The sequence below is a fragment of the Camellia sinensis genome, chromosome 12 (assembly GCF_055761805.1).
Source record: "Camellia sinensis isolate YWXY chromosome 12, ASM5576180v1, whole genome shotgun sequence".
NCBI classification, from domain to species: Eukaryota; Viridiplantae; Streptophyta; class Magnoliopsida; order Ericales; family Theaceae; genus Camellia; species Camellia sinensis.
The window spans coordinates 126,898,203-126,922,805 of NC_138972.1; the positions used below are offsets into that span (position 1 = coordinate 126,898,203).

General features: G+C 33.6%; 1 protein-coding gene across 2 annotated transcripts; it reads left to right on the forward strand.

Annotated features, from left to right (window-relative positions):
- The first annotated feature begins 963 nt into the window (after window positions 1-963).
- On the forward strand, window positions 964-8,536 carry TOP6B (topoisomerase 6 subunit B). 2 transcript variants are annotated; one of them, XM_028247342.2, is made up of 19 exons: window positions 964-1,334; window positions 1,436-1,488; window positions 2,211-2,308; window positions 2,470-2,575; window positions 3,227-3,364; window positions 3,552-3,603; window positions 3,795-3,859; window positions 4,074-4,180; window positions 4,326-4,428; window positions 4,611-4,696; window positions 4,794-4,990; window positions 5,516-5,631; window positions 5,773-5,858; window positions 5,974-6,046; window positions 6,867-6,958; window positions 7,098-7,236; window positions 7,310-7,404; window positions 7,503-7,677; window positions 8,137-8,536. In XM_028247342.2, the coding sequence occupies exons 1-19, from the start codon at window positions 1,253-1,255 to the stop codon at window positions 8,281-8,283; spliced, it is 2,010 nt and encodes a 669-aa protein (XP_028103143.2). In that variant the 5' UTR covers window positions 964-1,252; the 3' UTR covers window positions 8,284-8,536. The 2 variants fall into 2 exon arrangements, with proteins under 2 accessions (XP_028103143.2, XP_028103144.2); XM_028247343.2 differs by having other exon boundaries at window positions 1,141-1,334; window positions 2,215-2,308.
- The last annotated feature ends 16,067 nt before the right edge of the window (window positions 8,537-24,603 follow it).

Consider the following 24,603-nt stretch of genomic DNA (forward strand, 5'->3'; position numbering starts at 1 on the left):
TCTAAATGATTTATCAATTTTACTTAATTTTATCTTTAGTGGGTAGAAATAATTTTTAAAAGTTCAAAAATATGTTTTTTAGTTTATATTTTATCAAATTGATGATTTTGTCCTTGAAATTAAGTAATAATATCTTTAATTGTCCTTATTTGAAACAAGATTCAAAATTTAAAGTCAAATATTTCATAATTGAAAAGTTAAGAACCAAAATAATATAAATCTCAAACTATAGAGATCGTTAGTATAATTTATCCTTATTTTTGTGTGCACAAGTAATTATATGATTTTTCAGGAATTCTAAGGTGACAAAGTGCCCGTATAATAGTAATGAAGGTGTACTTACATGGCCACAAAAAATAAAAACATATGAAAAAAATAATAAAATATGATTGATTGAACACACAATCATGTGGTGTTTGCCGAATTTATGGTGTATATCGGGCTCTAAAATATTACAAATTATCATACATGTAACACTACATTATTATAACCAATGATATTTTGTCATTGTCTATATTATTCTTATTTTTGGGATCATGTATACTTGTTATTTGGCAGGACACTGCCAATCCAATGTTCCATTTAGATGTACTTAAAAAGAAAAGTATTTGTGAATATTTTTTTAAAATTTACTAAATACAAAAACACAAAAAAAATAAAAATAGTACATTTTTGTATTTAGTAATTTTTTAGATTTATTTATAAAAAAATATTATTTTTTAAGTGCATCTACACGAGATAAAAAAAAAATATAAAAATATAAATAAAAAAAAAAAAGTAATACAAATGGAAATTTTTCATGAAAGACAAAAAAAAAAAAAAAAAACTAAACAGATTGGGCCAAACTTTAAAACCGGTAGTATACTTGTAAAGCCCATAGATCGTGCGGGGAGCCTGGGCCTGGGCTATTAGCCCAAACCGTACTCAACATGTTGGCGGGAAATCTCTGTAGACCAATTTTCCAGTCGAAATGTTCGGCTGAATCGCAAATGTTGCCCTACTTCAAGTCTGTCACTAATATAAACCGTTTGATAGATTTTACTTTCAAGAAGAAAACCGTGTGCGTACGATTGGATGATTATATGTATAAGGCCGCACCAACGACGATATAAACAGGTCTGCATGAACACCGACTCTACTATGTAGATGAAACACCATAGCCTTGCCTTCCAGTTCCAAGCCCTAGTTTTCTCTCTGTGATTTCTTCTCAGTCTTCGAAAATACAAACCCTAGCTTCTTCTTCAGGTCGACAATGGAGAGTGAAAGTCCAATCGAAACCAAGAAAGGCAAATCCAAGACCCCTCGAAAACCCAAAGATAGCGTTCTCAAGCAGAGTCTCTCTCTCTCTCTCTCTCTCTCTCTCTCTCTATATATATATATAAAACTGTGTGAACTTTGAATTCTGATGGTTTTGTGTTTTGGTGCTGTGATGTAGAATCTCCGGCTGAGTTCTTTGCAGAGAACAAGAACATAGCTGGGTTTGACAATGTGAGTATGAAACCGATCTTGTGTAATTAATTTCTACTTATTCTAATTTCGATGTTGTGAGCTTTGATTTGAAGTTTGTGAACTTTGTAGTGTTAATGATAACTTAATTCATTCCTACTCAATTTTGTTGATTTTAAATGTTTATAGTTCTGGATTTGTTGAAAACATTCTGATATGAATTGGAAATTGACAACAGTTTCTGAAATCATTTTTGTTCCTGAAGTTGCAAAATTTTGTTATTCCATATAGACATATATTGTTGTCAAATCCCGAATCGAATTGCGAATTCATTTTTTTTAATATAATATATAATTCTATATATTTATGTACATATAAAAATACATACAGGGTTTAAAATAAATTAAATTATTAATATGATTAAATTATATATTTATATGTATGTATGTACATATAAAATCACATATATCAATATAACTAATAATCTCTTTTATGTATCTTCATAGGTTGGGCGAAAATGACTTTGTTTCATGCATTATGTAAACAAAAATAGAATAGAATTGAATTGCAATGAATTGTAGTGAATCCCAACGAATCGTTTCACTTAATTTCCAATTCAACAACATGATTTGAATTGTGTTTTTTTGAAACTCGCATCAAATCGTGAATCTTACAGTTCTAACAACCATGGGTACATACATGTTTTGATAAATTGTTAATTCTTGGAGCTTTATATATATATATATATATATTATTGATTTCAGCCAGGAAAAAGCCTTTACACAACTGTGAGAGAACTTGTTGAAAATGCTCTGGATTCAGCAGAGACGATCTCTGAGCTTCCCGTAGTAGAAATAACAATGTAAGTTCTCACACTTATGGATACTCAGAAATGTGCATAGATACATTTTTGATCGGCAAATGTTAGTCGTTAGTTGTTAGATTAGCAAATGTGCATAGATACATAATAGCTTGCTCCTATTATACAATACTAAAGATATATTGCTATTCTTGATACATCAGTGAAGAGATTGTAAGAAGCAAGTTTAATTCCATGATTGGTCTTGTTGATCGTGAACGCATTGATGAGGAATTATATGATGATTTTGAGACGGCCAAGGCTCGTGAGGTTTGTTTGCTTGTGATGTAAATTCCTGTTGTGTGGCATAATTATATGAAGGTTGATCAAAGTTTGTGATTGCTTAAAATCGAGTTCAGGTTCTGGTAAGCTGTCTGTCTAGCTTGGTTGTCACATGATTTGGTTTGTCTAGTTGTTTCAGTTCAAATATTTTCCGTATTTACTTTCCGGATAATGTTTTTTTCCTCATGAGATGTCCTAAAGCTTAGCCCACAGATTGAATATGAAGTCCCTTGTTCATGGGTTAAGTGGGTCAATCAATTGGTTCAATTGGTAAGCTATCTTGGGAAGGGTGCAAGAACCTCAAAAAATAAAACTAATATTAAAATTAGTAAATAATAAATGACTTGTTGCCTAAAAATTTGGAAGTAATAATCTTATAAAGTTAAATCCTCAAACAAGCCGGAAAAAGATCAATCTAGTATGTCCCTTCACTATTGTAGGTGGTTTGTGAAACTGGGGCCCGAAATTCCTTGAACAATGACTGTCTGGTAATTACAGATGTTCAACCATTGAGTACTTGGGCTTGAAAAGAGTGAACTGATGTGAGCAATCAAGATTACAAACTTTTTCTAGCTCTGATAAATATGGTTTTTGCAAGTTGTGTAAATTTATTAAATTTTTATCTCTTTTTGCTTTTAGAAACGACTTGCAAAGGAAGCTCGTAATCTAGAAATTCAGGCAAAGAATGCTTCTCTTGGGAAGAAAGTAAAAGACCCAGCAGCTCCAAAGGCCATTAGGGGTCGAGGTGAGGCCTCATTTTACAGGGTGACTTGTAAGGTGTGATTTATTTCCATTTAAAAATTCACCCCTCTACTACCTTGCTCTCTCAAATATAAGGGAGCATTCTAATATTTTTTCTTACTCTACTCAGCTAATTTTGATTTAATTGAACACAAAAAAAGTGTGAAGTGTGAAATATTCTCTGTAGGTTGACTCTATTTACTATGCTTTGCTTTTAATGTAGGACAATGGAAGAGGAATGCCACATGATGATATTCCCAATATGTTTGGACGAGGTTTGATACTACTTGCAAGATACCGTTTCCATTTGATACAATTTATTGTTGGCACATGGACTGGAATATTTGTTTGATCATGGACATTCAATGTGTTTATATTACATTGATAATTGCTAGGATTAATATGTTTCAACTCTATAATGATATTGTAATATTGACTTATTGTGAGAATATTTATATTTGTGTAGTTTTGTCCGGGACAAAATATGGCTTGAAGCAGACACGCGGAAAGTTTGGACTTGGTGCAAAGATGGTAATGTTTGATATCATTTAATCAATTTATGCAGCTTCAGGTCTTATTGTGAGAATATATATTTGTGCCCCTCCATTAGGCTTTATTTGTATATTTTAGTTCCTATGGTTCTTTGTTTGATAATCGTGATAAAATATGAATGGGAATTTGGTCAACCATATTCTTATGCTTATAATATAATATGGTTAACAATTTGACCTTTGTCCTTACGTAGGCATTAATTTGGTCCAAGATGAGTACTGGGCTTCCTATTGAGATCTCATCATCAATGAAGGGCCAAAATTATAGTTCATTCTGCAGGCTTGATATAGACATTCATCGGTATGATTTATATAAGGCATAACTTATAAACCTATGACTATTGTTACATTGTGAATATGCATAGTTGTAAGTCTCCGGTTTAATTTTGTTGTACTTTTCGTTTCTTTCTTTATAGTTTATAAATGGAGCTTCTTTCAATCATTAGGAACATTCCTCACATTTACTTGCATGAAAAACGGGACAACAAGGAACGATGGCATGGAGCTGAAATCCAAGTTGTTATTGAGGGGAATTGGACAACTTACCGTGTATGTAGTACTCAATTTGGCCCATGTCATGTGATTCCGTTGTACTTTTAGCCGTGCACATAAATAACAGAGCAAAACATTTATGTGATGTGTTTTGGAATCGTGTTTGATGGACATGTAGGGATAACATTGCATTTCTTTCTTGACTACTAACTCCTTTATTTTGTGTTTGCACTTTGCAGTCTAAAATCTTGCACTATATGCGTCAAATGGCTGTCATCACACCCTATGCCCAATTTCTTTTTAAATTTGTGTCAGATACATCGGAGTATGCTCTCTGTCTCTCTCTGTCTTTCTCTCACATCATGTAATTATTTTACTTGTAACCTGATTGGAGCTTTTTATTCTTTTTTCCCTCTTTGAAGTAAGAATGTCACTGTAAGATTTGCAAGGAGGACAGATATAATGCCTCCAGTTCCTCCTGAGACAAAGTACCATCCATCAGCTGTTGATTTGCTTCTCATTAAACGCCTTATTGCAGAAACTTCAAAGCAGAACCTTTTACAGTTTCTTCAGCATGAATTTGTAAATATAGGGAAACCTTATGCTGAACGTTTAATTGGTAAGGATTGTGACTGATTGTTATCTGTAAGTTGGGGGCTTGCTGGAAAGGAAATGAATTTTAGACCTATCTGTTTTGCTGAGTAACATTATTTGTTATTTAAAGTTTACAAATTCACGAATTATTTGTGAATTTCACATTGAACTATTGAATTCATGAACTAGACTCAGATGTGTGCATCTGTCAGCTGGATTGGGTATTGTAGGCCGCCCCCCCCCCCCCCCCCCCCCCCGAGAGAGAGAAGAAAATTTCCTCTTCAATTGAAAGAAATTCGCAAAGATGGAAGTTGAACAGCAAAAATATTATGATATGGTTGGCATGGGCAATGAGTAGTCAATAATGTCATCTAGTTTTTACAGAAGCATTTATATGGCTGTGTTCTGGATATCGGGATGGTTAATGATATTGTTAATATTTTTTAATGTTGTTTTTTATTAAATGTTGTTAAATTTGTGCAGTCCATTACTTCTATCACTACAACCTGCATCCATTAATTCCTTCCAAAATGCTGTTCTAATGTTTTAGGTGAAATGGGGCCAGATTTTAGCCCCAAAATGCCTGTTAAATCACTAAACTCTCAGCAAATTGTTCGCATCCATCAATTGTTCCGTCAAGCAAAGTTTGATGACCCTAGTGGTGATGTAAGCTGCCCTTTGTGTTCATTATTTTGTTCTGTATAATTGTGTTTTCAATAGCAATCCATTTTGTTCCTCTATTATTTATTCCTTGAATTTTAAAAGGTATAGCTCTGCAAAAAATAATAAACTTTTTTGTTGTTGTAGTGTCTTAGTCCTGCTGGGGAATACAATCTTCGTCTTGGAATTATAAAGGAGCTGCACCCAGATATGGTTGCAACTTATTCAGGAAGGTTGTATCTGCTATGAAAGTTGGCTGGATCTAACATTTAGATGGGGTTGTAGGTGGATTCTATGCAAGTACAACTGAACATTTTTGTTTCTAAGTTGCACTATTTTTTTGTGCAGTGCTCAAGTTTTTGAAGGTCACCCATTTATTGTAGAAGCTGGGGTCAGTGTGGGTGGAAAAGATGTTAAGCAAGTAAGTACTTTTTTGTTTTCTAGCTACGTAGTACGTAGTCCACATAAACACATAACAAGTTTGGGCCCAGAACAACTTTTTTTGTATGTTTCATTCTTTCATGATTTTTCAAACAAATCCTCTGCACTATAAATTAGTGAACGGAAAGGGAAAGGGAAATTAACAATCTCTGCTTTTTTGGGGGGGCTGTTATATTGCCCAGTGGACTTTTGCTTAGAGACATTAGTGTACGTATGTGTGAAGTATGGTTTTTTATGTTTTTGGAGTCCCTTGCTTTTCACGAGAGGGCCATGTCACATATGGCATGTACACTGTCCTTGGACATTGTAAATGTGGAATAGTTGAATTTACTCATCTGCATTCACACACATTCTAAATATTCATATTGCTAAGTTTTGCTCCTTTTTTTTTCACTTTTTATCTTCTAGGGCAAAATGATGTTTACAATGTATTGTAGAGCATTTTATGCATGACATGATATGAGAGTTTTTTGTATTGACTTATTGTAAACTCAATTACTAGACATTCTTACTGTGTAAATGATCAACTAGATATGTCGGACACACATCTCATACTTTTGTCAAGTTTTGAGTTACTAGTGTTTGACCCAAAGACTTAACACATTTAGAAGAGCCACATACAGGTTTTGGGGATGACTGATCCAAAATAGGAAATTTGTTGTTGAAAGCATGCCGTATTGCTTGACTAGTTTTGACTTTTGAGGGCTGTAGAAAGCTGGTATTGATTCCCCATTTTCTTCAATTATTTTTTTCTAGTGACTCAAAATTAATTGAATCATATTGTGGCTGCTTAAATTTAGGGTTTGAATATTTTCCGATTTGCAAACCGAATTCCCCTTCTATTTGAGCAAGGTGCTGATGTTGTCGCCAGGACTGCACTGAAGAGAATCAAGTAAGATGTGTGTGTATTTGGGGGACTGGGCGAGGTTGGGATTTTTCATAGCACTTTCTGATTTTGTTTAAAATTTTTTGTTTTCAAGAAAAGAACTTATTTCAATAACCAGAAATCTAATTGAAGCACATTCTTTCAGTTGGAATAGTTACAAGATCAACCAGACTCAAGATAAGATTGGTGTCTTTGTGAGCATTGTAAGCACAAAAATCCCCTTTAAAGGGACTGGAAAGGAATATATTGGAGATGATATAAGTGAGATAGCATCTGCTGTGAAGGTGAGTATTTGTCAATTAAACTATGGGTTTCAGTAATGAAAATAGTTGCCAACTCAATAGTGTATTTCTCTAGACTTCTATTCAGCAGTGCTGCATCCAGCTAAAAGCCAAAATAGTGAGGAAAATTCAGGCTCGTGAGCAGCAAGAGAGAAAACGAAATTTGAGCAAGTAAATCCAATAACCCTATTGTCTTGTATATCAATGAGCTTTAAAAGCGATATTCTTGTTCTGTTACAGAGACACAAATCAAATGTCTGTGTTGGCAGGTACATTCCAGATGCCACAGGTGCGATATATGATGTCTTGAAAGAAATGGCACTCTCGCATGCATCAAAGAAGAAATGTTATCAGGATGAGGATGCTGATTTACTAAAGAAAGTGTCAGCTCGTTTAATAACAAAAAACACACTGGCAGAAAAGCTTGCTCAACATGTTGAACAGGTGAACTTTCCTGTTAATATGTGCATCTTTGCTTAATACTTAAAACTTGATGTCACTTCTGATTAAAAGTTTAGAATGAGTTTTCTAGGGAGACTAGTGTGTGGAAGAGCTCTGGATGAATTGGGTATGAAACAAGTGCGACAGTGATTCTTGATTATTTTTGTTCCTTGATAGTTCCATTGAATGAATATCAGCATGTGCACTAGAACAAAATAAAGTGTTTTATGGAATGTGCCCCAACTTCTTCTAGAACAGCCTGTGAACTTGGTCTGATGCAATAAATAGATGATGCCATTTCATACATTATGCAAACATAAATGAATCACAATAAATCGTGAATTGCATGATTCTAGCAACCATGTGTTTGACTCTCTTTGCGGCCGTAACTTGTATAATATTAAGGTGAAGTGAAAATTCAGGCATTTAATATTTGCTTCCATTTTGAATGTACATTTGCAGGTAGACTATGAAATGGCGATGGAATATGCGACGCAAAGTGGAGTGAAGGAGGAACCCAGAGAACCTATATATATACAGTCACTGGAAGCTGGAAAACAATTCATTGATCTCCATAGTCCCGTCTTTGTCTTCAGGCTGTTTCAATAAGAATTTCTCAGGTGTCTCTAACTTACTGTAGAAAGAAATAAAGAATTGCTTTCATACTGTCTATTTTTATGATTGTATTTTAAAGTCTTCCCTGCATCAACTAAAGAACACTTAAAGGTCATTGTATAACATACAATTTTTTTTTTTTAGGAGGAAAACATACAATTATAAATAGGAGAGATTATGTTTGTTATCTTATCCTTGTTAAAACATTGGTTATGTAATCCAATTTGTGTCGGTTCATTTTCAACTGGTGGTTTTGTATTTGAGGAAGGGTTGTGGGACTTGAATTGAAGTTTAACCCAAGGTCAACTTAAAAGCTCATTTGAGATGAGTTTGGTTGTAAACAAGTCAAACTTGAGCCTCTTAAAGTTCCTTAATTTTTTAACCTAAGCTTAAATAACTTACTATAAAAAATCAAAGTGCACTAGCTTGGCTTTTAATTGGTTCGTTTCAAGTTCATTTGAGATACGTTCAAAAGATAAACAAGTCAAGTTTAAACACATTTAGAAATTCGTTAAGATTTTAAATCAAGTTTGAACGATATATTACTCTGCCCGATTGAGCCTTTTACAGCTCTAATTTTATCATTGTTGAGCCATAAATATGAACTAATTGAGCTAGCTCAGTTGGTTACTCTTGTACACTTGTATCTAGAAGATCCGGGAGATAATCCTTGCTAAAATGCAAGGATTGATGATTTCGTTCCTATTGTAGGACTCTTTGTTGTTATTATTCAGTTCTTCTCTCTTATGGGGCTTTTACTTATGTCTGATCAGCTCAATATTTTGTATGCCTATTCTTTTTAGCTTGTCATATGAAATTGACATTATTACATCCTAGTCTCATAATATGACAATTTCACTTATAAAGTTGAGATATCAAACTTTAGCAAATTCAAAGTCTGTTGGGCAAATTGCTTCTTCCTCATTAAGCAGGGATTCTTTTTAGGCTGGTTGGGCTTCTATAGTTGTTGGGCTGTAATTGTCGGGATGTATTTTTTTTTATTGTAAATAGTCTCTTACCGGTTGATAAAAAAAATAACTGTAAGTATGATAGCTGAATCATATGCCCAATACAATTCCAACCTACCAAATCTGGACATAGAGAGTAAATTAATCACCTAGAAGCCACAGAGGGATCAAGCAAGTCAAGATCTCTTGGTTTACGGTTGGTTTCAGCGACAACTTTAAACTGCTGGGGTTACCTTGATGGGTTCATAAGAACCTTTTTTTTTAAAAAAAAAAATTTGTCCCCAAGCTATGGAAGATAAGATAGCAAGTTGATAGGAATAAGATTGATTCACTTTGTGAAACCAACCTCACCTAACACCAATTCTTTCTCATTATTTTCTCAACCGTTTTTTGAAGGTGGATTGGGACATCCATACATACGAGTTTTTTTGCAAAAAAAATTTTCTCACCAGAAGCTGAAAACTATTGATGAGAGAGAGAGAGAGAGAGAGAGTCTTAACACGTTACCAATTGAGTCTAGTAGTTGGAATTGGGCCCATGAAAGGCACACAATATTAATAACAAGCCCAATGATTTTATTGAGAGCGTGGACCGTTTCAAAGTCTTTCAGAGAAAATGAAATTAGTTGTCTCCACAGTTGCTCTCTCAACAGCTGTTCTTCTATGAGTTTAATTATTTTTTCACTAACAAACACACTCACTCCACTGTAAAAGAAGTGGCTTAGTCTAACCACACTTTGCTTATTATTCTTTTTTCCTTTCGATTGGTAGAGGATCAATTATAAATTGTAAATATTGTGAAAATTATTTTGAATTAGATGTTTAAATGGAAAGAAATTCACGAGTACCAAGAGTCAAATCCTAACTTCTTAAATAGTATTTGATTTACTGGAATGAAATAGAATGATTGTTTTTTAGTCTCCTTAGAGCAATTTCAATGAAATAGAATGGTCAGTTTGTGTATTTGTCTAATAAAAATAATTAATATATATATATATATATATATGATTATATTTGAAAAATAATAGTATTTATCGAAGAGATGGCAAATTTAGTGACATAAATCATTTTTAATTTTTAAAATCATAATTACCATATTATTATTTATAAATTATCATTTTGTATAAAAATTGAAAGTTAATTTTTTATTATTTTTATATCAATCGATAGAAGATTAATTAGAAATATGAAAAAAAATTATAACAAATTAGACAATTAGCATTCAACGCATAATTGGAAGTCAAGCAATTACCCAGCTCAACTACCACAGGGAAATATTTTGAACTAAAAAAAATAAACTAATCTCAAGACTGGAGAAACCCAGTTCGGCCCACCTTGGGCACAGTCATATCATGCAGAATTTGTCGAGTATATTATTGATATAAAAAATTAAGTTAATCGGTTGTTTGGATTTTGATCTAATAATTATTGATATCTAAATAATTTAATTTTTGATAGGACTAACGTGTTTTACAAATATAAAGGGTTGTTTTGAAAAGTTAATTAAAAGTTAATTTTTTAATTTTTTTAAAAAATAGTGTAAAAAAATAGAAAAATAATATGATTCAAAATAGATTAAAAGTCATTTGGCTTTTAGCCATCTTCCCAAAGAGCTCAAAATGAACTATTCCAATCATTAAAATAAATTTAACTTAATTTTTTTTATAAATAATATGTTTAACAAATTTTACAATATAAATAATTTGAATTATCAAAATAAGTTTGGAACAAATTCTAAGTAGACCTCACAGCATGCTTCCCCCAGTCAACGGCAAACCAAACTAGACCTCTAGTCGGATGAAGAAGGTTGTAGAAAAGAAAATGTTATAAGCTTTAAAAATTTTATTAAATGAATGATTAAATAGCGTGGGGTTCATAAGTGTGAATGTCACATCCAGGCGTGGGGTTATAATAGTGTGGACTCTATATTTACATGAGATATTTAGTCATTTATTTAGATTTAGTTTGGGGTATATTAAATAATATAAAAAGTTAAAAAGTCACTATCTTATTTAAGTCACATCATCTTATTTAAATTACATTATCTCTCTAACACATCACATCAAACTCAAACCAAACCCAACCTATATAAGTTAATAAGTCAAAAAGTGCACTTTTTTAGAACATTCCAAACCAACCCTTAGTAGAAAATTTTGTATTCTTAATATTATCATGAAAGGAAATATACTTTATTTAAGCTACGCAGAGCTGCTAGGGACCCCCAGTTGGGGGCACCCCCAGCACCCAGCTCATTTTCATTGGCCAGTTTCCTTTTTTTTTTTTTTTTTTTTCTTTCCTTCCAATCACCCAGTGCCACGTGGCACTGGGGGTCACTGCGGTGGGTTTTGTTGGGGGTCTGCCGCATTTTTCTTAAGCTACGTTTGGTTTTGGCTTTTTGACTAAAAAAACACAAAAGACAAAATTTGCTACATAATCCAATAAAATAAAATGTCACATTTAAATCATAATCACTATATTTTTTCTTTCACAAAACAAAAAAAAAAAAAACAAAACAAAAACCAAACAAAACTAAAAAAATCAGACTAAAATAGCCGAAAAAACTAAAAAGTCAGGCTATTTTAGCCCTTTCCGAACGAAGACTTATGCCTTACTTGGTAACATCACTTTTTAGCCTAAAAATTAAAAAGTCACTAAAAAAATAAAAAAACTAACAACTTATACTAAAAAGTCAAAAAAAATTTATTTTCTCTTTACATTTTGTACATATTTTCGTAAAAAATTAAAAAAAATTTCAAATATACTATTTTTTTACGCTATATTTTAACTAAAAAATTATTTAAAAAAAATATTCCAGGCTTTAGAGTAACTTGTGGGCAAACGTAGTGCATTAATTTGGTGTTGGGTGTTTCCATGTTCAATGGCGAGAGCTAGGGCTTCAGTATTCAGCTTAGAGACGACACGCGTCACTTAGTGGGGGCCAGCTATGAGAGAGCTAGGCTTTTCGAGTTTTTTTTTTTTTAATATTTAAAAAATAATAATTTAGACAATTGACTCACTTTTCAAATTATTTAAAAAAATAATTTATTTTTTAAAATTATATTTTAAAAATGTAATTTTGAAATTAAAATTACATTTACAGCGTATAATTTTATCTTGAAATCGCATGTTAAAAATATAATTTCAAAAAATGAAATTCATGTCATTATAAATTGCATTTTCAATGTACAATTTTAAAATGAAATTACATGTTGAAAATGTAATTTTAATTTAAAATTATATTTTCAAAATACGATCTTAAAAAGTAGGTTAACTTCCCAAATAATTTGAAAAGTGAATCAATTTTCTAAGTTGTTTTTTTAAAAAAAAATATTTTAAAAAAAAAAAAACTCTAGGCTTTACGGCCTGTTTGATTGAATTTTCATAATACATTTGGAAAATAATATAAACCTACTTTTTTTAATCTAATGATATATAAATGATATAATTAAGGAAAATGTTTGGTGACCACAAATTCTGTGGCTCAAATGGCCCGAAAATGCCAAAACGACTGTTTTGACATTTTCGGGCCATTTGAGCCATAGAATTTGTGGCCACCAATCATTGCCCTATAATTAATTATTGATTAGAGAAGATATGAGAGAATGTGTTGTTTTAGATATTCTAATTAATTATCACATCATTAAACTTGTGAGTCTAATTTTTATACTTATATAGCAATATTCATATATTTATGGCTTAATTTGGAACATCCCAAAAAGAAAATTAAAAAGTCAAACAATCATACAAAAAAAATTAAAAAATTTTATTTTTTCTCAAATTTTTTGTATTTTTTTAATAAAAAGTTAAAAAATTATCAGACAAAGTCAAAATGTTATTAAAATAATCTATTCCCAAACCAATATATATATATATATATATATATGTTAAAATTGAAATATTCTTGATAGATTGAGAATTTATTAATATGTTATGGATTTCTTTATTTTTAGGGAGAATTATACATCAGGTTAGAAAAAATATAAACAAAAAAATTGTAAAAATTATAAATATCAATAATTAAAATTATAAAACTTTTCACTTTTGTAATAGTAATTTTTAAAAAATCTACCCTAAATAGCAATTTCTTCTCATTTTGCAATAAGGCCCTATTTGGCAAGTTGGATTTTAGCTTTTTTTTGGGTTAAAATTTACAAGAAAACAAAATAAATTAAGATAGCTAATAAGACAAAATATCACATCAAATCTATAATCATTTCACTTTCTCTCACAAACATTACATCCAACTATAAAAAAATTCAACCATCTTCTCAAATACAAAAATTTTAATTTACTAAAATAGTCAAAAATAAACTATTAAAATAACCAACTTTTCAAATAAAGCCTAAGTATGTTGTTGATTAAAACCTAACAACTAATAACTAAAGCCTACTACATAAGCTGAACCGCAGCCCAACAAACGCTCTACTATTACATACAACTACATAATGGGTGAAAATTGATGATGTTGCTGATCTAAGTGGGGGGGGGGAGTCGGGCAAACCCACGCTTTCTACACCTTTCATCGGTCGCTGAGGTTACTGGTGTACTTGCAAAAATGCCCAACAGGGAACAGAAGTCCCCCAACGGACCCTCCGACGATCAAGTTAGGAGATTGATGATGTAGAGAGGGAGAGAGAATAAGAATAGATTTTGATGTGTCTTGGAAGCCTCCTTATATCCTTTGTCCATCATTTCCTTGTCCACTCCGACTTGTTGTGTTAGCCGAAACACTATACTCTAGCTTGCATTGTTCACGGTGAGACTGCCTGTTTCGACGTGAAGGGGTTGTCGCATTTAATGCTGTGGAAGCCTTATTAATGGTTGATGTGTGGTGCAATAACTCTACAGAATCTTTGCCTGCTTACGTGGTTGGTTCCCTGCTTGACAAGTGTTTAGATACCATTGGTTCTTAGTTTAACATTGGGTCCTCAAGGGTGTTGGGCTTTAGTACTTGAGCAGTGAATTGGGCTCTAGGTGGTGGGCCAAAACCTTTTGTGGGTCCACCGATGTTAGTAGTCCCCCATTCCCAAGTGCAGCTTTAGTCCAACAAAGGGAATAAGAAAAGAGATAGGGAGTGTGTGGGGCCGAGCGTGAGGACCGACCAAGAAGAGAGTCGACCGCGAAGGGGGGTCGAGCGCGGAGACCTACCAAGAGATGGGCCGACCGTGAAGAGGGGTCAAGCGCAGAGACCGATCGAGAGATGGGCCAACCGCGAAAAGGGGTCGAGCGAGAAGACCGACCGAGAGATGGGTTGACCACGAAAGGGGGTCAAGCGAGAAGACCGACCAAAAGGAGAGTCGACCAGGAAAGAGGGTCGAATACGGTGACTGACCGAAAGGTGGGCCGACCGCGAAAGGGAGGTCGAGCAAGAAAACCGACCAAGAGGAGAGCCAACCTCAAAAAGGAGGGTCAAGTGAGAGGTGGTGGCGACACACGGGGCTCGAGGAGTGATGAGGCACATGATGATGTGAAGTGGAATAGACGGAAAAGAAGAAAGGGGGGAAATCATGGTTGTACGCGTGATAAGATCTAAACCAATAGTGATGGAGGTAATACGTTAGTAAGAAGCGAAAGGTTAGGACTAAGATTGGACGTGTAAAAGGCGGGGGTTGTAAAATTTTTGAAAATTTGAAACTGGCGAATTTTAACCTTGATCCTATGGCAAATAGGCAAACCGTGGGCATTTAAAGTTATTCGTTTTACATACCTCATTGCAAAAACCAACATATCCCAGACCTGACCTCATTTGTTTTGTGTGACACTCCTCTCCAACAGTTCGCGAACTTCCTCGCGCCTACGTCTAAAGCAATATACAGAAACATAAAAGAGATGGCTCGAGATGAAGCGTCAGCCATGAGGTTAGAAGCGCCGGGTGAAGAAGACGCGGTGGATTTGGCGGAGCAATATATGATGGAGAGGTGGGAGGAAAGAACAGCGGAGCAAACAATGTGACCACGTCTGTCCACAATGATCGTGTCCACGAGGCCGATTAGCCAAGTGGGACCTGACCACTGGCACACTAAGGCTGACAAATTGACGTTTATAGCAGAGGAGTTGGAGAAGGTGTGTAAAAAGTACCAAATTCCTGCGGAGATAGAGTTGAAGTTGCAGAAGGCCAAGGAGAGAACGTCGGATACGCGTCGGATAGAGTTCACGCTGTACAAGAAGGCGTTGCGGGGGGTATGAGGTTGCCGCTCCCACAAATTGGGGTGGACGTGTTGAACCGGTTAGAGGTGGCGCCAGGTCAGCTTATGCCTAACGCATGGAAAATACTACTGGCCTGCGCGATCGCATGGCCACAAGCGACCGGTGGGGTGGCGATGGCGGTGGACAAGTTCTTTTCTTCCTACAAGGCCTCTGGTCAACAAGAAACATGAGTGACCCTGCAGGAGGTGGTAGGTAGAGGATTAGTGGCGGGTTTGCCATCGTCGGTGAAGGGGTGGAGACCAATGTGGTTTTATGTGTCTACAAATGGCTGGAGGGGGGTGCGCACAATGTGGAAGATTCCCATTAAGTCGGTGGAGCCAATATTGGAGGCAGATGCGGAGGATAAGGTTAAACGGGTGAACGAGTGGAGGGATAAGGAGGGGGTGAAGTGGGATGACCTTGTCTAGCCGTGAAGCTTGTTTTGCCTTAAGCTTGGGGCCATCGCCGATCGAAGGGGATCCTGCGCCCGAAGAGTTGGAGACGAGAAAGAAGATGTAAGAGGCGGAGGATAAAAGGACATTTGCCAAGGCGGACAAGTGTAAAGAGGCGCAGTTAGGCAGAGCGCCGAAGCTGGTCATAAGGGAACGAGTCCAACCACACCCTAAGCCTCTGTGCGATAAGGATCTGATTGATTTTGCATCGTTGCCACCTCTAATGGATTCGCTGAAGGAGATCAGCAAAAAAGAGGCGAAGGCGGTGTTGATGAAGAAGAATAAGAAGAAGAGAAGAGCGGTAGTAGAGGAGGGTGAAGAGAGGTCAGTTTTGAAGAAGGTGAAGGAAGGAGTGGCAGAGGCAACCTCAGAAGTAGAGGTGGAGAAGATAAGGATGGGGGAGGCCATGGGCCCAAGTGCCCAAGGGGTGAGTAGCGCAGCTGAGCCAAAGCCGTTGGCAGAAGGCGTGATGTTGGGAGAGCAAGCGCCCAAGATAGAGCCTGTGCCAGAAGCGTCCCCAAGTCCTGGGGAAAGGAAAAGGGGAATGAGTTAATCGGAGATGAGCGCCGCGTTGAAGATTGCCACGTATCATGTGCGCGCGGTGGCTGGTCGATCGGTGGAAGAAGGTGGGGAAACCAAGGTTGCCGCCAATCGTCTCCTAGGGGTAGTGGAGGATGCGGCCGTGCGGTTGATGGCGCGATTTATAGAGGCCGACCTCCCGAGAGGGTTCTGCTCAGCGCAGATGGAGACTACGACCTTGGCGGCGGCCCTGCTGAATAAGGCGGTGCGCGCGGAGGTGGAGGCAGAGTCGCTAAAGGCCCAGCTAGAAGGGGTGAAAACACAGCTGCAAAACCTAAGGGTCAAGACGGCAGGCTGGAGAAAAGCCGCGTGGAGTGCCTGTGAAAAAGGCCTGGATTATGTTCAAAGGGCGAAGAAGATGGAAGTACTGGCAGTGGTGCAGAGCTACTTGGCGGAACGTGCTGCCTCCGAGCTCGCCATGACCAAATCAGAGCTTGAAGTGGTGCGCCGTAAGGCAGTGTCGCTGGAGTTTGAGTTAGTGGGTGAGTAGAGGAAGATAGGCGAAGTCCAAGAAGCCTGTACCACTGCCAAGGAAAGGTTGGAAGAGGCCCTTGCCAACAACGAAGATTTACGCGACCAAGCGCTTAAAGACAAGGAAGAAGTAGATGGGCGCATTGCGGAGTTGGAGAAGACGTTAAAAGAATAGAGGGCCAAAATGGCCCTTGAGAGGGCGGCGTACCTCGACCTATGTGTAGCGGCTGTGGAGCAATTTAAAGGGTCTGTTGAATTCCAGATGGCCATTGACGCGGCGGTCGCCAGGAGTTTGGCTAAGGAGGGGAAATGGGGTGCTGGGCCGTCGGGAGTGCCCGCTGGAGGTAGGAGCGAAGAAGAAGTGATCCAAAACTTTCAGCGGTCAGACTTCTACAAGCGTGAGATGAGCCAGTACTGGGATAGCAGCTGGATGAGCTTTAAGTATAAGGCGCAAGAGCTGTTCCTAGATATGGACTTCAATCTGGTGAAAGTAGAAGAAGATGATGTTACCCAGACTCCCTTGGACGAGGGGATAGAAGATGAAGATCTTGCGTCAAGAAAAGGGGATTATGGGCAGGGTGTTTTGTTTGCTTGTTTGTTTGTTTTTGTAATGAAGTAAATGTAGTTTTCTGTAATGAAGTGTATAATTGTGCAAATTGTTAATAAAAGTACCAGTTCTGTTATTGTTGTTGTTTTTGAATGGTAAAGTTATCAAGAAAGTATATGAATGAATTGGATAAGTAACCTAACTTGTATAAGTGGTAAAAATGGATAAGTAAGCTAATTTGTATGAATGGTAAAAACAAATTGAGATTTAACTAAGTTTGGTTGAGACTAGTTTTAACTGCATGCTTTGTCTGGGTGAGATTAGTGTTGACTGTCTGGCTGAGCTCTTCGTGCTCAGTCTGGTTGAGGCTCGGAGGGCTCAGTCGGGTTAAGGCTTTAGTTGTCTTAGTCTAGCTGAGCTCTTCATACTCAGTCTGGTTGAGGCTTGGAGGGCTCAGTCGGGCTGCGGCTTTGGTTAACTCAGTCTGGCTGAGCTCTTCATGCTCAGTCTGGCTGAGGCCTAGCTTAACTCAATCTGGCTGAGCTTTTCATGCTCAGTTTGGCTAAGGCTTGGAGGGCTTAGTCGGGCTAAGGCTTTGGTTAACCCAGTTTGGCTGAGCTCTTCATGCTCAGTCTGGCTGAGGCCTGGCTTAACTCAGTCTAGCTGAGCTCTTCGTGCTCAGTCTGGCTGAGGCTTGGAGGACTCAATCAGGCTGAGGCTTTAGTTATCTCAGTCTAGTTGAGCTCTTCATGCTCAATTTGGCTGAGGCTCGAAGGGCTCAGTCGGGCTAAGGCTTTGTCCAAAACTTGTCATTGACGACGCAACACAGATAAATGAAGATGTGAAATTGTTGTCATTAAAGCACAATCTGTCGATCACAAATTTACACCGTGTATAGGAAGGGTAAAAATGAACAATTGCGCAGATTAGCAAAAAAAAAAAAAAATATAACAATTGAATGATACAAAAATAGGAGATGCCATTTACTGGAAATAACGCTTCAAGTGCTTGGCATTCCATGGATGGGGAAGGTTTCTACTTTCTACATCTTGGAGACGGTAAGTACCTGGGTGGGGTCTGCTCTTGACAACATAAGGTCCTTCCCATTTGGCTACTAGCTTGCCCTCAGTCGGATTTTTAGTGGCAAGGGTTGCTTCGCGTAAGACTGGGTCTCCCACTGCGAACTCTCTCGATCGGACTTTGCGGTTATAATGTGTTCTCATTTTCTGCTGATATGATGCCCGTCTGATCCAAGTGGGTATGAGTCGGGCAGACCCACGCTTTCTACGCCTTTCACCGGTCACTGCACTTACTGGTGTACCTACAAAAATGCCTAACGGGAACGGAAGTCCCCCAGTAAACCCTCCGACGATCAAGTTAGGAGATTGACGATGTAGAGAGGAAGAAAGAACAAGAATAGAGAACTTAACCTTTTGATGTGTCTTGGAAGCCTCCTTATATCCTTTGTCCATCATTTCATTGTTCACTCCGATCTGTCGTGTTAGCCGAAAGTCTATACTCTAGCTTGTATTGTTTACGGTGATGCTACCTGTTTCGACGTGAAGGGGTTATCGCATTTAATGCTGTGGGAGCCTCATTAATGGCTGATGTGTGGTGCAATAACTCTGCAGGATCTTTGTCTGCTTACGTGACTGGTTCCCTGCTTGACACGTGCTTAGATACCATTGGTTCTTGGTTCAACATTGGGTCCTCAAGGGTGTTGAGCTTTAGTACTTGAGCTGTGAATTGGGCTCTAGGTGGTAGGCCCACCGATGTCAAAAATTATAATTCATTTTAATACAAAACCCATAAATTAATTAAATGTGTGATGTTATTCAAATTATTTTTTACAAATCAATATACAAAATAACAAAATTTTAAAAATATATTCCATTAAAATGAAGGATGTGGATTTTGGTTAATGGCTTAAAGTTAAGGAGAGATTATTCATCCGAAAAAGAGTTAAGGAGAGATTTGGTATAAACAATGTAAGTTGAGTTAATTTGTAAGGGCTATTTCATAAAAATGGTTAAAAGTTATGTTCTAGCTTTTAATTTATTTTAAATCATATCATCTTTCACATTTTTTATACGTAATTTCAAAAAAAATCAAAAAAAAATTAATAATTAACTTTTAATCATTTTTCCAAAATAACTAAGTAAGTTTTAATTGTAAGTCAACTTATTCATCTATTTGTATAATCTGAACAACTCGACCCTACCTGCCTGTAAAAAATTTTACAAAAAATAAAAAAAAATGAAGAACCTGACTTTGACAAAGGATATGAAGTTGAAAAGCAAATTCAAAAAAGTAACTTGTATTTGAGAAATATGATTTAAAGGAAACCAATTTTAGTAATTTAAAAAAAAAAATCCAAGACATGTATTTTGATTGAATAAGTCTAGGGCTTCGTTCGACAATATCACTTTTTAACTTAAAAATTAAAAAATACTAAAAAAAATCAAAAAGCTAACAATTTATACTAAAAAGTCAAATATTTTATTTTCTTTCTATTTTTTGTACATATTTTCGTAAAAAATCAAAAAGTTATCTCAAATATACTAGTTTTTTTTACCTCATATTTTAGCTAAAAAGTTAAAAAATTACTAAAAAAGTATATTCTCAAACAAAGCCTAAGTGTACAAATAAATCTCTTATAATGAGTTTTTTTAATCACATTCATAATTTATTATGTAAATTTCATCTGTATTTATGATACTGCAGATATATTATTGGCGTAATTACATCCTAATAGATGCAAGAATAAAAAAATTTGTGAAAAAATTATAATTATAATTATTAATATTTATAATTTTTTTTTACTGATTTATAATTATTTTCTCAAAACTCTACTAATGCGATATTTCTTCAATATTATTTCAACCATATGTATAGTGGTTATGTGTATGACGCATAGAGTGGGTGGTAGTTATTGGTTTGGTAATTTGCTTTTGTCTATGATGGTTCATGGACTCAGGTACAAAAAAAAAAAAAAAAAAAAAGATGGTATATGGACTCAAGTCACTCCCTTAGTTTATATATTTTTCTCTCTTCTTTAATTTTTTTTTCTTTTTGTTAGGATAAGGTTTTTATTTTTATTTTTATTTTTTTAAGGAACATAATTAATTAAAATAAAAAGCATTTTATAAAGTTGTAGATTCCGAAAATGCAATTAATTCATTTAGGTTTTGAATCTTGAATTTGTGAAAAAAAGGAGAAATAACATTTTAATGTAAATTTAAAAGAATCAAATTTGTGGTAAAATTTATGAACTTTAACAATTAAAGTGTTAAACTTTATCATTGATCTGATTTTTTTTTAATTTTTTAAAAATGGACCACAAATGTATAATTCCCCCCCCCCCAAAAAAAAAAAGAAGATAAAAAGCAAAAAGTGATTTTTATTTTTATTTTTTATAATACAAATCTGTTTGTAAATTTAAAAATGAAACATGACATGAATATTTAATATGAGAATATTATACAGAACAATTTTCATCCTGGACTAGAGAAAGGCTGAGTAGGATCTGATAGAAAACTTTGCGGATCATAAACTAAAAATCATTAAGGATTCAATTCCATATATGAAAATTATATGAATTTCTAATATACAAAATAAGTGAATACATACCTTGATCCATGATAGTATGAAATCCTCTTTTAAGAAAGAGAAATCTTGAATGGAAGATCTTTTGCGGAACATAAACTAAAAACCATTAAGGGTTCAATTCCATACATGAAAACTATATGAATTTCTAATATACAAAATAAGTGAATACATACCTTGATCCATGATAGTATGAAATCCTCTTTTAAGAAAGACAAATCTTGAATGGAAGATCTTGATCTTTAAGTTATTGACTTGTCTAAGATCTTCAAACCACTTCTCTCTCTAGGCGATGGGAGCCTTCATGTGGTGACAACTTAAGGTTTTTGATGGAGAGTATGGTTTGGGACCTTACACTATTTATACTAATATTCTTCCAACCATTCATTCAATGAACTTCATTAAATAGATTAATGTATCTTATACACTTATGATACATAATGTATCTTTTATATTTAATGAATTCATTAGATAAGACTAATGTATCTTACATATTCATAATAGATACAATGTGCATCTCTAAGATTCATTCATAATGAATCCATCACATTCAATGTGCATCTCTAAGATTCATTCATAATGAATTCATCACATTCAATGTGCATTAGCATTAGTCTTCTATACATTGTATATATAGGTGCATTCATCAATAATTAGTCACCATCTAATTGATGTACATGTATTTTACTTAATGAGATGAATCTAGTATAATTATGCATAAGTCACATTAAGCCATATTTAGGAAAAATTCTTACAGGATCAATTTTCAAATATTTAATAAAAATTTAGTTCCAAGGATGATGCATTATTGTCATTGGCTTATTTTAAAATTATAATTTTGTTAGGGTTATATTAACAAGTGTCTTTATGACCACGACGACGACAAAGAAAAAAAAAGATGAAAAGATTAAAAAAGAAAAATTGAAGAATGCAGAACACTTTTCACTTATTTTAAAACATTCATCACTAATAAATTCATAACTCTTTTATTCTTTTTATCTTTTTCAAAAAACTTTTTATCATTGAGTATGTATTAAAAATATGTTGTGTGTTGTTTTAAGTAAAGATAAAATATTGAGTGCATTTATAAAATATAAGAGTGCCAATAGTTATTTTTTAATATTAAATTGACAACTATACTTAGGCCCCGTTTGGGGACTTATCTTTTTAGTCAAAAAGTTAAAAAGTTACATTTTTAACCAAAAAGTCAACAATTCATACCAAAAAGTCAAAGATTCTCTTTTCTCTCTACCTTTTGCATATCTTTTCGTAATTAGCCAAAAAGTCATTCCAAACATATAAGTTTTTTTTACCTACTTTTTTAGCTAAATAGCCAAAAATTTACTAAATTAACCTGTTCCCAAACGAGGCCTTAAGTTGCATGTTAAAAGAAATAAAAAAATATATATATGACAAATACTTTTACGGAGAATTTACAAATTTCTAACTATTATCAAAATTATATTTATATTTTAAAATATAAATTAACTAAATTACAAAATAAATTAATTCTCATCCTACCTTGGATTTGGATCTCAACAAAATATAAAATATTTACAAAGTAAAAGTTAACCCTTGGTATCAGTTAAAATGAGAGTGGAGGCTGAAATAGTTATAAAAAATAAATTAAATTAAAAATTAATAAAATAAAATATTATATTTAAATTATAATTATAATTATTTTTTTTTTTATAAAAGTTAAAAAGTCAAAAAATCTAATTCAAATAAGACTTTTTAATCCCAAACTAAATAGTCAAAAAACTAAAAAATAAAAATTTAAAAAGTCGACTCACATTTCACGTGGAGCCTTAGGCCTCTGACCAAGGAGTTTTTTTTTTTTTTTTTTTTTTTTTTTTTTTTTTTATATTCTAAAAAAAAAACAATTTAGAAAATTGATCAATTTTTCAAATTATTTGGGAAATTAACTTTCTTTTTGAAATCGCATTTTGAAAATGCAATTTTGAAATTGAAATTACATTTTCAATATGCAATTTCATCTAGAAATTGTATGTTGAAAATGTAATTTCAAAAAGTGAAGTCCATATCATCACAAATTGCACTTTCAACATGCGATTTTAATATGAAATTACATAATTTCAATTTAAAATTATATTTTCAAAATGCGATTTTAAAAAGTAGGTTAGTTTCTCAAATAATTTGAAAAGTGGGTCAATTCTCTAAATTTTTTTTTTAAAAAAATATTTAAAAAAAAAACTCTGGGAATAAACTAATTTAATATTCTTTAAAAATTTTATGAAAAAATATGTAAAAAAAATATAAAAAATAAGATAATAATTTATAATAATCTTTAATTTTTTAATTAAAAGATATAATTGCCAAACAAAACGTTTAACGCGTTCAAGCACTGTGAAAAAGTGAAAGCCTTTTTACTCTCGGATTTGGGATCTCAATAAAAAATAAAATTTTACAAAGTAAAAGTTAGATGATTTAATGGGTTCATATATTGTACAACTCGCTAAATAAGTTAGTCATATAAAAAATTATTTAAAAAGATTTAGAATTGGATTCTTATAATAAAATAAAATTTTAATTTTATTAATTTAAATTTAAATACTTTAATTTTTTTAGTTTAAATTATTTTCTATTTTCATTAAGTAAGATCAATGAAAATTAAACTCAATAAAAAAAATATTTTAGATATTTTATGTACATTTAGGTTTCGTTTGGGATGTGAATTGACTTTTTAGTTTTTTGACTATTTTAACCTCGGGCTAAAAAGTCTCGTTTGTGATAGACTCTTTGATTTTTTTGACTTTTGTGAAAAAAAAATTAAATGATTATAGTTTACATGTGTTATTTTGTCTTATTAAACTAAAAAGTTTATTTTATCTTTTTGTGACTAAAATAGTCCCAACCTCACCCAAACCCACATGCCAAACTATTTAATGATTAAAATATATTTTTTTCATCAATTTTACTTCACGGAAATAAACAAATAGTTTAGATTAAAAATAAATTAAAAGATTATGATTTTAAATTGATAAAATTAAAAATTCAAACTTTATTCTGTTAGAATTGTCGAATTTTTTAAAAATTATTCCAAAATTAAATTGGTTGAATAGTATTAGATTATTCATATCCAAAAAATAAAATAAAATAAAGTGGGTCAGTATTAATAATTGGGAAACACTCGTATGCACTTTAGTTATAAAAATAGAATAATTTTAATTTTTTAAGTCATAATTTTTTTAAAAAAATATCATAAGTAAACTCAATATAAGACATAACTAAAGAATTTATGGGTGATAATTAAAATAATATCTTAACTAAATAAAAATAATAATTATAACTAAAAAAGAAAATGATATAGGTGCATATAGTACATCCTTTATAAAGGGATGTATATTAGAATTTTCTTTAATAATTATAATATGATAATTTTTTTATTTTTTATTTGTTAATTGGTCATAGAGAGGATCCTCAACGAAATAAAAATATACAGGGTGGATAACTAAGCTAATCCAGTTAATAACTAGTATGTATAT

Coding starts and splice junctions, on each gene's coding strand:
- TOP6B (XM_028247342.2), top strand. CDS start 1,253: ATGGAGAGTGAAAGTCCAATCGAAACCAAGAAAGGCAAATCCAAGACC. Junction 3,860..4,073: donor TTGGACTTGGTGCAAAGATG/GTAATGTTTGAT, acceptor GTCCTTACGTAG/GCATTAATTTGGTCCAAGAT. Junction 4,697..4,793: donor TTTGTGTCAGATACATCGGA/GTATGCTCTCTG, acceptor CCCTCTTTGAAG/TAAGAATGTCACTGTAAGAT.